Source organism: Salvelinus fontinalis, chromosome 10, assembly GCF_029448725.1.
Source record: "Salvelinus fontinalis isolate EN_2023a chromosome 10, ASM2944872v1, whole genome shotgun sequence".
Lineage (NCBI taxonomy): Eukaryota > Metazoa > Chordata > Actinopteri > Salmoniformes > Salmonidae > Salvelinus > Salvelinus fontinalis.
This window is the reverse complement of record NC_074674.1, coordinates 15,655,436-15,672,067: the sequence shown is the minus strand read 5'-3', so window position 1 is coordinate 15,672,067 and position 16,632 is coordinate 15,655,436. Positions and strand designations below refer to the sequence as shown.

The window sequence follows — 16,632 nt, the reverse complement described above, 5'->3', positions numbered from 1 at the left end:
AGTCATCCTCCCACTAGCTGCCAGCGTGAAGAGGCTTTAAGCTTGTCTTTGGCTTGGCCCAGCTGTATTAGAGGGAGTGGGTTGTAGCTGCAACTTGTGGATTGTAGCTGCAACTTTAACAAAAAAGTTGCAAAATCTTTAAATGGGTGATTGAATTTATGGATGCACCCATTGCTAAACAATCAGCTGGCTAATGGGTACTTTTGATCATGAACCCATCATTTAGTTAACTCCGTGTGTGAGCTCTAGGCTGCTAGCATACATACCTAACGTAGATCGGGCAACGAGAGATGAACAACGAGCTAGGCAGTTGAAAACTGTGCATTTCTCTGCCTGTACATTATGCACTTTCGATAGATGTTTGGACAGATTGCTTGTAAGGGCGGAAACACGAGCAAAAGTCTTGTTGCACCTGTGGCATTGTCAGCATCTACTCTGGTGAAGTGTAACCACACTTTTGAACGTTTAGCTCTCTCCGCCATCGTCAGTAATTAAGAGCAGGGTATTTCTCGTGTGTGTGTGTGTGTGTGTGTGTGTGTGTGTGTGTGTGTGTGTGTGTGTGTGTGAGAGAGAGAGACACGGGCTCCGCACGAGAGAGAGATATCTTCTGGATTGGGAATGGCGAAAATGCATCATAGACGAATGTCCTAATCTTATTGCAAATTAGAAACGGTTGGTGAGATAAAATGTGCAAGATAAAATTTATGTAGCAATAATAAATAGGAAATGTATTTTCTTAATTTCTCCAGTACCGAAAGCAGAACCGATAAGGTCGGAGCTTATTGATTCTACGGTCTTTCATAATTTATCCCCGGGGCCCCGTTTAGTACCGGGTTTCAGTACCCATCCATAGATACACCTGAGCTCAATTTCGAGTCTCATAGCAAAGGGTATGAATACTTATGTAAATAAGGTATTTATACATTTTTTATAAAGTTGCAAACATTTAAAAAAAAACTGTTTTCTCTTTGTCATTATGGGGTATTGTACGTAGATTGATGAGGAAAACAATTAATTGAATACATTTTAGAATAAGGCTGTAACGTAACAAAATGTTGAAAAATCAGACAGAAATAAAACTGTAGGCAGCAAGCGTCATGATGGTCAGCATATGTGCAAGGAATTACTGCAGTGCCATTCAATCCTGGTCCTTGAGACCCACCGAGCGTGCAGGCTTTTGTTTCAGGGCTGAAACCACACACGATTCAACTAAAGAAGTTTGTGCTGGGCTACAAAAGAAAGCCTACACACCCTGTGGGCCTCCAGGGGCCCTGGAGGGGACCCTGGAGGGCACAATGTTAAATAATGTACCTTCCTGTTTCACAAAAAAAAAAATCTTCCTAATGAACATGACTCCGGAGTAGGAAGGAAGAACACCTATATAGCGGATGGGAAGAAAACTGTATCAGAAGACGTGAGCCCACCTTTTCTCTTTTTGGTGCAATGGCGTCCAGCTCGTCAATGAAGATGATGGCGGGGGCATTCTTCTCAGCCTCCTCGAAGGCCTTCCTCAGGTTACTCTCAGACTCTCCAGCCAGTTTACTCATGATCTCGGGCCCTGAAACATATAGCAGGCAAAAGTTAAACTATTAGTTCATTTTTTCCTGACCGTCACTGAACAGAGTTTGGGTCAATCAATTCCAATTCAGTATTTGCTCTTGAATGGAATTTCTATTCACTTAATGCAATGACAATTGAAACTTAATGAAACACTGAATGAAAAATAACAAAAAGGGGTATTGTTGCTCAGTCTCACCATTGATAAGGAAAAAGAAGGCTCCAGTCTCGTTGGCCACGGCACGGGCAATCAGTGTCTTTCCTGTTCCAGGGGGTCCATACAGCAGGATACCCCTTGGAGGCTGGGATTAACAATTAAATTACCTTTTTAATTATTTGCATTATCACATATAACATAATAAAAAACTAAAACTGTTTACTTATTTATCTTTTATCTTGTCCATGAGGTTTGAGATGAATGATGAGAGATAGGGTTGGGCGGTATCCAGATGTTCATATCTCATCCCGGGATTTACGGTATTACCGGTTTAGTACACAAGGGGGTGTAAAAAAAACACAAAAAAGCCCATTGGGACTCTATTACCAGAATGCTAACAAAATTGGCACAAGTAATAGCGAATTTCCATGGAGGCTAGCTAAATATGATAATGAGCGCAATTTAAAATAAACAAATTGCAAAGAGAGTTCCTAAAATTATGAACATATATTGTATTTTCTGCCGAATGTGTTGCACTAATGTATTTTCTGCAAAGGAAAACTATAGTTGCACGTCCCTGATTACTGTATTAAATAAAACATATTTATGTTTATTTTACCTCTAGGCAAGTCAGTTAACCTGTTGGGGATGGGGGCGCTGTTTAGACTACTTATGCTAATTTGGCTAATTTTTTAAACGGCTTCCCACAAAATCCTTGATCGTACAATATGCATATTATTATTATTATTGGATAGAAAACAGTCTATAGTTTCTATAGGAGTTGAAATTTTGTCTCTAAGTGGAACAGAGCCCATTCTACAGCAATTTCCCTGACATGGAGTCAGATTTGAGAAATGTTGGCCACTTTTCTGAAGTCATTTAAAAGGGCACTGTCGTTGCTATGACTATACGGACACTTCTTACGTCTTCCCCTGGATGCCTTTACGTGATGACGATTCCAACGGGCTCGATTGCTCGTTCACAGGCCCTACAAATGAAAAAACCCTGAAGCTAGTCATTCTTTTGGAGCTGCGTAACGCGCGTGCTGGACACCGACCCGCTCCTGTTCCAAGCGTTAGTTTAGCCTGTTATATTTCTCCGGTCATCTTTTCACTCGTTATAGGAGTTAAAAACATCATAAGGTAGTTAATTTAAAGCGTTTTATAGCAATTTATATCCGTTTAGTGCGATTTTGGGACATTTATTTTTGCAACGATGTGAAAAGTTGGGCATGCTTTTCAGTTCATCCCGAACTCAGTTGACATTTCCACATGGCAAGAGGACAGCTTTCCACCAAAAGACGATTTCTCCCAAGAAAGGATCCTTTGCCCAAGATACTGATGGAAGAACAGCTCAAGGTAGGACATTTTTATTATGATAAATCGTGTTTCTGTCGAAACATTTTAGTGGCTTAGGACGCCATGTTTTTTGACGTAGCTTCGCTTGGCGCAAACTGTATTGAAAAGTAAGGATAAATTAAAAAATGTAATAACGCAATTGTATTAAGAATTAAATTGTCTATCAATCCCTGTCCACCCTATATTTTTTAGTCACGTTTATGAGTATTTATGTATAAGAGTAGATCACTGTCTAAGTGGCGCAAGGACATTTTCTTTACCAGCTTGTCTACATTTCACATTGTCTAACCATGATTTTGGTGGCTAAATATAAACATTTTCGATCAAACTGTATATGCATGTTGTAATGTGATGTTACAGGAGTGTCATCGGAAGAATTCTGAGAAGGTTAGTGAAAAAATTAATATCTTTTGGCGATGTTGACTTTTATCGCTCACTTTGGCTAGAATCAATGCTGGGCTGCTAATTGCTATGTGCTAAGCTAATATAACGATTTATTGTGTTTTCGCTGTAAGACACTTAGAAAATCTGAAATATTGTCTGTATTCACAGGATCTGTGTCTTTCGATTCGTGTATGCTGTGTATTTTTACGAAATGTTTGATGATTAGTAGTTAGGTAAACACGTTGCTCATTGTAATTATTCTAGTCCATTTGTGACGGTGGGTGCAATTGTAAACTATGCCATATACCTGAAATATGCACTTTTTTCTAACAAAACCTATCCCATACCATAAATATGTTATCAGACTGTCATCTGATGAGTTTTTTTGTTGGTTAGGGGCTATAAATATCTTAGTTTAGCCGAATTGGTGATGGCTACTGGTGTTGGTGGACAAATAAAAGATGGTGGATTATGCTAATGTGTTTTTAGGTAATAGATGTACATCTTTACATATTGTGTCTTCCCTGTAAAACATTTTAAAAATCGGAAATGTTGACTGGATTCACAAGATCTGTGTCTTTCATTAGCTGTATTGGACTTTAATGTGTGAAAGTTAAATATTTTAAAAAAATATTTTTTTTGAATTTCGCGGCACTGGTTTTTCAGTGGGGGGGGGGGGGTGTGTGCCGCTAGCGCCACGCTGATCCTAGACAGGAACAAATTCTTATTTTCAATGACGGCCTAGGAACAGTGGGCAGAACGACAGATTCGTACCTTGTCAGTTCGGGGATTCGTACTTGCAACCTTTCGGTTACTAGTCCAACGCTCTAACCACTAGGCTACGCTGCCGCCCCATATATAAATAAAAACTATACTTTCAATATAAAACGTGAACCCTGTCAATACACAGCTGGACTCGCTTTCTCCCGCTGCGCTATTTACAAACACGTGACTGGCTCAACTGTTCTGGGGAACTACGGTAAGCTTCATAATGTGACAGGTGGAATGAAGAACTGCATTATCTCCTAACGTATTGCACAAGTTGACTGCAGGTATTTACTCTCAAAATAGCAAAAATTATTAAAATGTATTGAAAAACCATCCCGTGGCAATTTCCAAATAACCCGGTATAAGGTATACTGCCCAAGCCTAATGAGAGGTGGTGTATTTAGTTCACCTTGACGCCGATGGCCTTGAAAAGTGCTGGGTGTCTCAGGGGCAGCTCCACCATCTCCTTAATCTGGGCCAGCTGCTTCCTCACACCCCCAATGTCATCATAGCCAACCTCATTCAGAGACTCCTCCTCATCCTGAACACAGAGAGATGTGGTTGGTAAAGCATAGAAAAGCAGAGGGAAAGGCTACAGATAGAAAACAATTTCTTTGTATGCTATGATCAGAAAATTTGGAATTCCTGAACGATCGAGAAAAGAAATCACGTCTCTGAAAACTACAGCTTTAAAGTCAACCTGCTCTCATTGCACAAGTTCCAACCGAAGCCTGGATGTAGCCCTACCTCTCGTTTGATGGGCTCGCCCTCACAGTGGATGACAGTGTCTGGGGCCACGATGCAGTAGGGGTTAGGATCCGTCTCCACTACCTTGAACTCCACCGCACGCATGCCTCCCCTCACCAGGAAAATGTCCCCTACAAAACAACAGAGACTTCCCATTAAACCAGGTCCCCAAGACCCTGACCTTAACCTTTTATTGTTTTTCATAGTTATAGTCTGCTGGAAAAGACATAGGATCAGGTTCGTTACACATGAAACAGATGAAAACAGACTGAAACAGGTATGGACTACCTGGACTTGTCCAATAAGTAACACTTAGATTTCCGTTGCAACATGTTTTTAATGAGGTGTCCTAATGACCATAATACAGAAGAACGTCTGTAGTACAGGGTCAAGTCCAGGTGGAGGAAGTACCTTAAACATTTCCTCCCATTTGGTGCCTACTGAAAACACCCCATGTTTTCCCCTGAATCAGTTACCTTTCCTGATGGGCCTGTAGGCCTCCAGGAAGTAGGGCTTGAGGTAGACCTCAAACAGGTTCCCTGTGATCCCCTCTACAGTGTCATCGATGGGCAGAACATGGATCCGCTTCCCGTACTTCACATCTGGGCATGGCTGAATACTGTGTGATCACAAAAGGAACTAAATATGCCATGGCTTTACTGTACAGTGTGAAGGAGCAGCGGTCTGGTTGCCCACATCATTCTGCACTGATGCTAAAGTTCTCCAGTTCTGTCTCACCTGATGACATCTCCCAGGCGGACTCTCAGGTTGTTGCGGACCACTCTGTTCATGCGGACCTTCTCGTCGGAGCAGGTGTCGTCAGAGAGCACGATGCATACCGTCTCCCGTCTCTTCTTTCCTTTCATCAGCACTGTGTCTCCCCTGAACAGCTGCAGCTCATCCATCTTTGTCTAGGGCGGTGCAGGAAAGAGGAATTAGTCAGACACTGAATCCTACTGATATAGTATAGAACCTTGAACAGGGAATAAAACTGTAATACAGCCTGCACAACATGAATGAGTGAGTTACTGGTGAAATAATACTGTAGTACTCAGTGCAGACGAAGGGGTTCACTAAAATGTCCCTGCCCCATTCATTCGCACCACCAATGCCTCACCTGAGACAGAGAAACCACACTGTTGTCCTCATTGAGAGATTCATCCACAACTAACCGGTTGGGTCTGGTCTTCTGCTTTAAAATCGCTGTGGATAGATCATTTTTCAATCTGAGGGAAAATCAAAGAGATTGTAAATATTTATGATGGCAAGACGTAACATACTTCATAATACCCAAAAATACATTGAATCTGGGAATATATAGACAGACAGCTAGCTGACTGTTGGAAATTTCTGCTAAGAGACAAAACGGGTTTCTTTATTCAGATTTTTTAAATTAGAAACCAATGGCGACCGCTAGTCTTTCTGGGGTCCAACACAATGGAAAATACATTAAAGACAATTCACATACATTTAAAACATTGACATGAACATTACAGACTTACATGAATTACTAAAGAATAATAATGTGTGCGTAGACTGTGTTACAGTGCGTGTGTGCACGCATCTATTAGTTACACATACATGTCAGTACATACACACAAAAATGATGGCACATGGGGGAAAGGCGTTCTGCCTTGATGTGTTGTTTTATTTGTTTTAAAAGCACGTTTGCTGCTCACTTGCACTTTATGAGATGGAAGGGCGTTTCGATGCAACATTGGCTCTATATAATATTCTACGTTTTCTTGAATTTATTCTGGACCTAGGGACTGTGAATAGACCCCTGGTGGCATGTCTGGTGGGGGTAAGTACATCTGTCAGAGCCATATGTAAGCTAATTACAGACTATTTGGAATTTAACACATACATTTCTCACAAAAACGAGAATTGATGCATGCAGTCAATCTCTCCTCTACGTTGAGCCAAGAGACCGACAAGCATACTGTTGATATTAGCCCTCTGTGTACATTGAAGGGCAAGGCGTGCTGCTCTCTTCTGGGCCAGCTGCAGTTTCTCTAGGTCCTTCTTTGCAGCAGTTGACCATACCAATGGGGAATAGTTATGATTAGATCAAACTAGAGCCTGTAAGACTTGTTTGGTTGACTGTGGCGTTACAAATGCGGAGCATCTCTATCACAGACAGACCTGTCCCCATCTTTAAAACAATTGAATCAATATGCTTTGACCATGAAAATGTATAGGGTGTCCAATCAACATTTTTTGACTAAAGGGTAAAATAATGTAAATTGTGTAGATAATCCTCTAAGAAAACCAATGGTCCAAACCTCATGTCTCTATCATAATCCGTAATGTATTGGAGTTTCTACCCTTGTACTGTAGGATGGTAGTTACTCACGTCAGCAGGGTCACCTGATTTAAAGATGGCCGTTATTATGGCCGACTTCCATATCCTTGGAAACACCCCGAGACCAATAGATGTGTTGGTGATCTTGGTAATGGGGCCAATGAGTGACTCTTTGTAGTTTTTAGGAAAGGTAGAGTCCAGCCCAAACACATCTTTGGCTTTAGAGTTCTTTAGTGAGCTAATCACCTTGTTCACCTTTGACTCAGAAACCTCCCTTATGATGAAGACAGGTTGAGCGTTATTCACCAGCACTGAGCCCAAGAAACCAGTGGAGGGGTTCTGTGTCAGTTTCCTGACAGAGTCAATAAAGTAGGAATTGAAGACTATTGCTATTTCGACTTCATCCTGTGTTAGATTGTTATTCACCATGATTTCTAGTCTTTTTGCAGTGTTACTATGGTCTTTGTTTTAAGTGCATAATATTGCATATTCTACTTTTATTCTAATCACCTGTGTTCTACATCAGCCCTGAATATGTCATACTAATATGACCACCCTATCTTTAGATATTGGACAAAAAAGGTTTCCAAACGGGTGATTTTGTGCCATATTGAAAAAAGGATTATTATTTAGCCGTCTGTGACCATTTTGACCTTTTCCAATCACATGAAAATAAGAATCTGAGCAATGGTAACTCCTATCCTCATGAAATAAAGTGGTCTGTGTTTCTGAGAAGCTGCTATACAACATTAAAACACATGGAATAAGTATAACACCAGAACCAATGTTTAATTTTGACCCTAATACCCAACGATTAACATTTTACCCATTGGTCAAAAGATGGGTTTTTGATTGGATACCGTGCCATCATTTTAATCAACTGTCTCGTTGGGTTAAAAGTGGTCTGTGTGTTAAATGTGTGCCTACTGACTAGAGACAGAAACTTAGAATAGCTATTATGGGGCAGTTGCTTTCAGTTTCTTATTATACAGTAGTGAAACTAGCTACTAGAATGGGCAGCAATTGTATTTTTGTGGGTTTTGAAAAGACATCTGCCACACTTTTTGCTAGATAGCTGAGTTAACTTGCTTGCTATCAGGAGAGGAGAGTATTAGCAAAGATTTTTTTATAACTAACCCAATATAGACCATAGCCTGTCATTTCCACTTGGAGCAAATTGATTGAACAAGCAAGGAGGTTGGCAGAATCCTATTGGCGCGTTCTAGCATGTATTTGCATATTTCCATAAGAGAACGCCTTCTCTGAAGTAAAACTTTATTTATTTAACTAGGCAAGTCAGTTAAGAACAAATTCTTATTTACAATGACGGCCTACCCTGACCAAACCCTAATCATGGCCAGTTGTGATACGGCCTGGAATCGAACTAGGGTCTGAGATGCAGTGCCTTAGACCGCTGCACCACTTGGGAGCCCAATGTGCAAATGTTCAATAACTACATTTTTCCTTCCACTCCTAAACAACTAATTTTTTTTAAACTTCGGCAAAGGGTAAGCTCTACCAAACTTAGTCCACTTTGTAACAGATTTTAGTTTCGGGAACAGAGATCAAATGCTTAATCAATGAGAAAATGTGCAGAATGTCTGCCAAAATCCATCTTCTACCACTGCTGGCCACTGGGCTTCCTCTCAGCACCATATTTGGTGGTGAGTGGAAATGCCAACCAGATGCACCAGATTTATACTTCCAGTGTAACATCTGGCTCACTGTTCTGTGATATTAGGTAGCATACATAAGATGTGTATTCCTTTTGAAAGAACCTAGCTAGGGTCGGGACTCGGAAGAACGGGAGTATCCCCTTTGTAATGTTTGCTGTACGAAATGCTAATGTTTTGTTAAACGCTAGCATCAGCAGCCCAAAGACCAGCAGATTGTGATTGGACGGTAAGATGAAACGATTCTAAGGAATTGTATGCAGCAGGCAATACACACCTATCCCGTAGACCAGATCATACTTAAAACGTTCTCCATTGAAGGCTGCAAATTATAGATTTCCTCCTGAATGACGGGCACAACATCAGGAAGTAGTATTAGCCACTCTAGCATGGTGATGAAAAATGGTGTTTCATAAATGAAGTATGCATATTTTCCCCATTGTTTCCCCATCATTAAATACTGTATAGTTAAGGGGAAAGTTAAGGAGACGCCTTCGCTGCCTGTATGGAGAATGTTTTATGTATAAACCGGTCCACGGTGATAGGAGTGTATTGCCAGCTGCATACAATGCGTTTGGACAGTAAGATGAAACGACTCAATATCGGCATCTGCCGGCCTCTGGGTTTCAGATTCGGTTGTAAATATGTAGCTAAGTGTTACACATGCCCCCACATGACACAGCATGAAAAACTACGAGAGCGAAGGTGGTCAGTCATTCGCTCAATTTAACAGACTACTATAACTTTTGCTAGTATAACAAGCATCACTTAGCAAATGTTAGCTACATGACAAGCAGTCTTCCTATTTACGTCGCTGTCAGTTAACCAGCTTTGCTAGTTACGTAGCTGGTTAAATCTGGTAGACAGATGCAGAGATGGCAAGCTGGTATTTTTGACATAGCCAGTATAACTGAAATGATCTATGCGTTTAGCTAACCGGCACTGACACGTGGGCATGGCATAATCTATGTGGAAACGTATCATTTGCATGTATAGTACTTCTATATGTTCAAATATTGCTACGTCCATAGAACACATACCGATATTAGTAAGTTAACAGAAAGTTAGTCAGCATTATCTAGTCAATTTACCTAGGTTTTAGCTAACAGAGCAAACGTTCTTTCTTGGTAACTGGGTCCTTCAGGAAAGCAAATTAGATAGCGATGGCAACTTACTCTCCTCCTGAAGCCATGGTGTTCCGCTTGGTATGTTCAACGAATAAATGATGGTTTCTTTATAGTTTGTAACCTCTTATGTGTATTTTCCTCTCCAGTGAGTGCAACGCCGACAGTTTGATTTGATCGGTGACTGATGCAGCGGATTCTCGATTCAATAGAACCAATCAGAATAAAACGTTTCTTTGTCATTTTCTACCTAGTAACAATACCCCATAGGCCATATGTCTTAATGTTGTTTATTTCCATGACAAAACGTTTAATTATATGTACTATTACCGCCGAATTAACGAAAGGGATAACATTAATTAGAACTGTCTTTGTTATTATTTTACAATTCATAGTCCTTTGTTGTTAAAAAGAGCTGTAGAAATGCTGAGAAAAAGCACTGTTGTCACTAATGATATGACCGTGTAGGCAAGTCTATGGTTATCACCCCTAGAAACTAGGTCACCCAGTCATAAGATTGGTCCCTGAATGTCAGACATCTGCGGCAGGGACAGCAAGATGGTTCAGAATCCTGACGAGACTTCATAGTTTGTTGATCATGCTTTATGATTCATGCTTTATGATTGTGAAGCATAACTGAGGCATAGACTCTTACTAAAACAATATTATATGGCTATCCATCATTGATGTCAGTGAGATAATCTGCATTTTGCAGTCAGTAAAAAGTTACCACTAGTTTTTTTTGGTCAGCTCGTTTGAATAAGCTTTTACTGGATGGTCTTGGTATGTGGCTCTCCATAACCTTCCTAAGTTGAATGCACTGATTGTAAGCAACTTTGCATACAGTAAGTGTGTCTGCTAAATGGCCAAAATGTAAATGTTAAATACTTTAAGAAGGGTGGGGGGGGGGGGCAGTAGAAAAGAAAGTCCATGGGTCCTGGAGTAGAAACACTTTTTATTCTCTTTTAGGAGATATCAAGTGCCACTTTATTTTCTGAATGGCGTAGAAAGTTTATAATCTGCACACAAAACAGTTCAAAATATAAAACACTACTCAAAGCTTGCCAGGAAGGTCAAGACAATCTGCTTCAACTGGGCATCTGTGGTTTCTGAGATTTTGCCATCGGCTGTGCAAGGGGAAGCCAAATGGGTTAACATTATGTTCACGAACATGGTACGATAACTTACAAAAGGAGTCCAATAATGTCAGAACATCAAGCTTAAGCTGGCTAAAACATGGTAGTTGATTTGGTTGACCTAATTTGTGACAAGAGGTCCTGGTGCTGGCTGAGAACGTGTTGAAGGAAATCCTTCTCGATCTTGGTTAGGTCCATTTTGTCCAAGTGTCCCCTCACACCGGCATAGATGACTGTAACCTGCTCCTCAACGGCCATGGGGCCTGCAGGACAAAATGCATGCAGTCAGTCACACAGGCAAGGAAGAAGGAACAGCAGTGGCTAGAGAAAACTTTACTGAGGACGACCCTCTGGAAAATCTCAATTCAGTCTCATCCACTCATGCAATTTATTTGACAGGGACAGTGCACACAATCGTAATTTCAGTTGATTAAAATCATACAAATGTGACCAAAACAACACATCCTAGGAGATACTCACAGTACTACCCCTGCTTGAGGAGCTCTGGAAGGAAAACACCATGGTTCAGCAGCTGCTGGGTGGCAGCGTCCGAGTCGGAATCAAACGGGGTGAAGGACGCCACCTCACTGTACCGGTCCAGCTCCAGCTCCATGGTACCACCCACCTGACCAGGGAGGAAATGGGGTCAGTGACAAGTGGGACACTAATTCCCTTGTAAGGGTTTCTAATGCAGGGGCCCAATGACAATTTATAAATACTGGGGAAAGAAATTAGAGGCCCACCTACTTCATGGCTTTGGTCTGGGTTCAGTGTTATAATTGGGTAAACACCTGATCAATCAGTCCTAAGATAACAAAAAGTGACATTACTGAAAATTACAACAGGAATGAATGTGAGGACTCCCAAGTGGTGCAGTGGTCTAAGGCACTGCATTGCAGTGCTAAGCTGTGCCGCTAGAGATCCTGGTTAGAGGCAGCCGGCCGCGACCGGGAGACCCGTGGGGCGGCGCACAATTGGCCCAGCATCGTCCGGGTTAGGGGAGGGTTTGGCCGACAGGGATGTTCTTGTCCAATCGCGCACTAGCGACTCCTGTGGCGGGCCGGGCACAATGCACACTGACATGGTCGCCAGGTGTACGGCGTTTCCTCCGACACATTGGTGGGGCTGGCTTCCGGGTTAAGCGGGCATTGTGTCAAGAAGCAGTGCTGCTTGGCTGGGTTGCATTTCGGAGGATGCACTTTTCTCGACCTTCGGCTCTCCCGAATCCATACGGGAGTTGCAGCGATGGGACAAGACTGTATAACTACCAATTGGATACCACAAAATTGGGGGGGAAATAAAATAAAAAAGGAATGAATGCAAGGATAGGTATGAGGAAGGTCCATTAAAACCAGATAACTGAACTTTTATTTTCAGCTTCTGATTAATTATGGTAAACATTTTTGAGAACACATGATACTTACCTGTCCGTCTGTGACGGAGATGATGTTGGTTGGAATGTAGGCAGACACATCACCAGCCATCACCTGCCCTGTATGGAATGCAGGTAAATTATGGGGCACAGGTCAGGCCATTATCGCTGAGCAGGGGAGAGAAATTGGTGTGACCAAATCATGTGCTGGTGCCATCCAATTAAATATTTGGTAGCACCAGTGCCACCAGTGGAAAAAGTTAGTCTAGAACCCTGCAGTGAGTAGTAGACCTTTACCAGTACAGAGTGGCCTAGGAATGAAATGTGCTTAATTAAGGTTGGCTTTTTAGCTCTCATTGCCATGGTTATCAACTGTACTGCAGAAATGGAACGTAAATAACCCGACAATAGGTGTTGTGGTGAGATTTTACAGCAAAAGAGTAACATGGTGCATTGAATAGTAGTGTCCCGTCCACCCAGGCCGTCAGATAATGTCAAGACGTGGAATGTTTTTTCCCCCATTTTTTAAAATGAGTGTAGGGTTAGTTGGCAGGGTACATTTCATCCTTTTTGTATCACAACGTGTAATGGATTTACACAGTCTAGTTGGTGGCGGTAAAGCACCTTTTGGTTTCCAAACACCATTTAAAAATCCAGATGCTTCAGATTTATACATCAGGGGAAACAACTAGCTCTTTGTTCTATCTTCGATAGCACTCTCCGCAGGTCCGGTATTTTTTTACCTATGGGTGCACCACACAAACATTTTTCTTGGCAAATAAGAGTGAAAATGGTCTTCCATAAAGTTGTGGGGGTTCCTTGAAGAGGTGTGCGATTTCGTTTTCAGGATAGCTTTCATTTTCCCCGAACCCTTGGTGTACTTAGTGCAAAAGACGGTTGCTTTGTTTTTCTTCTTTGGTTGAGTTTTTAGTAATTCCTCTCTTGGTTTTTGAGATATTCTCATCATTGCAGCATCAAGAGTTTTGTCCTTGTAGCCTCTCATTTTTAATTTATCTGTAATTTTTTTAGCATTGCTGTCAAAATCTGTCTAGTGGCCACAGATTTGTTTAACCCTGCACAACTGGCTATATGGTAGACCATTCTTGAAGGGAAGAAGATGCATATTATCCGCACATAGCAAGGTGTTGCGGTCTGTGGGCTTTGTGTATAAGTCTGTGTGTAATGCATCATTTTCTTTGAGGATCCATAAGTCCGGGTAGTTTATTTCTCTCTCATCAGTCTGCATGTTGAATTTGAGGTATTCAAGAGCTCTCGTTTAGTAGTTTGGAATTAATTGAGTTCCTGCTGACTTCCCTCCGAGAGCACAAAGACATCATCTATTTATCTCTTCCATAGGAGGATTTTAGAAAGTAGGGGGTGTGTCTCTGTTTTGTACAGGAGTGCTTCTTCAAATTGTCCCACATACAGGTTTGCATAGTTGGAGGAAAAGGGGGAGCCCATGGCTACACCCCAAATTTTGAAGGAAAAAGTCTACGAAGTAGTTATTGGATAATACCGGTTCAGTAAGTTGTAAGATGCATTAATTGGATGGAGCAAGGGTAAAGTCTCTCTGCTGAAGGAAGTGTTGCAGCGCTTGCAAGCCTCCAGTGTGTGGGATGTTAGTGTACAAGCTCTCCACATCAAAAGTGGCCAGCAGGGTGCCCTCTGGTATCCTTCCTAAGCCCTCATTCAATGAGATCATGTGACTAGTGTTTTTGACATAAAATGGGAGATTCTCAACCATCGGATTAATGTGGTAATCCAGAAACTTAGAAATGTTGGATGTCACCGAGTAGATTGCTGCTACAATGGGTCTACCTGGAGGAGGAGACACTTGTTTGTGTAATTTAGTGACTGTATAGAAAGTTGGTATCTTGGGAAATTTCACACATAGAAATTCTACTTCTTTCTTGGTGATTTGTCCTGATTCCAAACAGCTTTCCACTGTGGATGAGATCTTATGCTGGAATTCTAGGGTAGGGTCATAATTCAGTTTGCGATAGAAGTTACCTTTAGATAGTTGTCTGCAACATTCATTCACATAGTCACATTTGTTTTGTATACAAATTCCTCCTCCTTTGTCACATTTTTTTAATGATAATCGAAGGATCTGACTAAGTCCTTAAGAGCCATTCTCTCGTCTCTACTCGGGTTATCGTAGGATTGCTTTTTGCTCTAAATGTGGTTCTCTCAGAGTTCTCAGGTACCTCATCTGGGTTAATGGCTCCATCTCCTTATTGACTCACGGTAGGACATGTAAAGTCTATTGATTAGCGTGGTAGACCTATGTATACATCTCACTGAGGATGACATTTCAAGTGGAGTCATGTAAGTTTCACTCTTATCAAAGAACTCTCAGATCTCAGATTACGGGAAAAACTTGAATAGATCTATCTGGACGCCAAAGTCATTAATGTATGCAGTAGGGATGCAACGGTACAGTGGGCCCACGGTTCGGTATGTATCACAGTTTGTGGGCCACGGTTTGTGGGCCACGGTAACGGTACGGTATCTTTATATTTAATAAAAGTGTGCGCTTGTATCAAATCAAATTTATTTATATAGCCCTTCTTACATCAGCTGATATCTCAAAGTGCTGTACAGAAACCCAGCCTAAAACCCCAAACAGCAAGCAATGCAGGTGTAGAAGCATGGTGGCTAGGAAAAACTCCCTAGAAAGGCCAAAACCTAGGAAGAAACCTAGAGAGGAACCCGGCTATGAGGGGTGGCCAGTCCTCTTCTGGCTGTGCCGGGTGGAAATTATAACAGAACATGGCCAAGATGTTCAAATGTTCATAAATTACCAGCATGGTCAAATAATAATAATCACAGTAGTTGTCGAGGGTGCAACAAGTCAGCACCTCAGGAGTAAATGTCAGTTGGCTTTTCATAGCCGATCATTAAGAGTATCTCTACCGCTCCTGCTGTCTCTAGAGAGTTGAAAACAGCAGGTCTGGGACAGGTAGCACGTCCGGTGGACAGGTCAGGGTTCCATAGCCGCAGGCAGAACAGTTGAAACTGAAGCAGCAGCACGGCCAGGTGGACTGGGGACAGCAAGGAGTCATCTTGCCAGGTAGTCCTGAGGCATGGTCCTAGGGCTCAGGTCCTCCGAGAGAGAGAAAGAAAGAGAGAAAGAGAGAATTAGAGAGAGCATACTTAAATTCACACAGGACACCGGATAAGACAGGAGAAGTACTCCAGATATAACAAACTGACCCTAGCCCCCCGACACATAAACTACTGCAGCATAAATACTGGAGGCTGAGACAGAAGGGGTCAGGAGACACTGTGGCCCCATCCGATGATAACCCCGGACAGGGCCAAACAGGAAGGATACTTATATCAATAAGTGCATCGATGACGTCATCCCCACAGTGACCATACGTACATAGCCCAAACAGAAGCCATGAATTCTGGTTGAAAGCTGCCGCTTTCAAGGAGCAGGACTCTAACCCAGAAGCTTATAAGAAATCATGCTATGCCCTCCGACGAACCATCAAACAGGCAAAGCATCAATACAGGACTAAGATCGAATCGTGCTACACCAGCTCTGACGCTCGTCGGATGTGGCAGGGCTTGCAAACCATTACAGACTACAAAGGGAAGCACAGCCGAGAGCTGCCCAGTGACACGAGCCTACCAGACGAGCTAAACTACTTCTATGCTCTCTTCGAGGCAAATAACACTGAAACATGCATGAGAGCACCAGCTGTTCTGGAAGACTGTGTGATCACTCTCTCTGCAGCCGATGTGAGTTAGACCTTTAAACAGGTCAACATTCACAAGGCCGCAGGGCGGATTACCAGGACGTGTACTGCGAGCATGCGGTGGCCAACTGGCAGGTGTCTTCACTGACATTTTCAACCTCTCCCTGTCCAAGTCTGTAATACAAACATGTTTTAAGCAGACCACCATAGTCCCTGTGCCCAAGAACACTAAGGTAACCTGCCTAAATGACTACCGACCTGTAGCATTCACGTCTGTAGCCATTAAGTGCTTTGAAAGGCTGGTCATGGCTCACATCAACACCATTTTCCCAGAAACCCTAGAC

At 42.1% G+C, this 16,632-nt stretch overlaps 1 protein-coding gene and 1 pseudogene across 2 annotated transcripts in view; both read right to left on the bottom strand.

Moving 5' to 3' along the window:
- LOC129863693 (transitional endoplasmic reticulum ATPase-like) overlaps window positions 1–10,291 on the bottom strand; it is a 32,195-nt gene extending 21,904 nt beyond the window's left edge. The window contains exons 1-8 of one of the 2 annotated variants that reach the window (XM_055935858.1): window positions 10,125–10,291; window positions 6,089–6,197; window positions 5,710–5,882; window positions 5,448–5,590; window positions 4,972–5,102; window positions 4,634–4,765; window positions 1,757–1,859; window positions 1,425–1,558 (exon numbers count right to left, since the gene is read on the bottom strand). In XM_055935858.1, coding sequence (XP_055791833.1) covers window positions 1,425–1,558; window positions 1,757–1,859; window positions 4,634–4,765; window positions 4,972–5,102; window positions 5,448–5,590; window positions 5,710–5,882; window positions 6,089–6,197; window positions 10,125–10,141 — 942 coding nt within the window. In that variant the 5' untranslated portion in view covers window positions 10,142–10,291. Of the gene's footprint in view, window positions 1–1,424; window positions 1,559–1,756; window positions 1,860–4,633; window positions 4,766–4,971; window positions 5,103–5,447; window positions 5,591–5,709; window positions 5,883–6,088; window positions 6,198–10,040 lie in introns of both variants that reach the window. The other variant, XM_055935859.1, reaches the window with a different exon arrangement.
- Window positions 10,292–11,067: 776 nt separating this feature from the next.
- LOC129863193 (ATP synthase subunit alpha, mitochondrial-like) lies at window positions 11,068–12,693 on the bottom strand (annotated as a pseudogene).
- Between the last annotated feature and the right edge of the window lie 3,939 nt (window positions 12,694–16,632).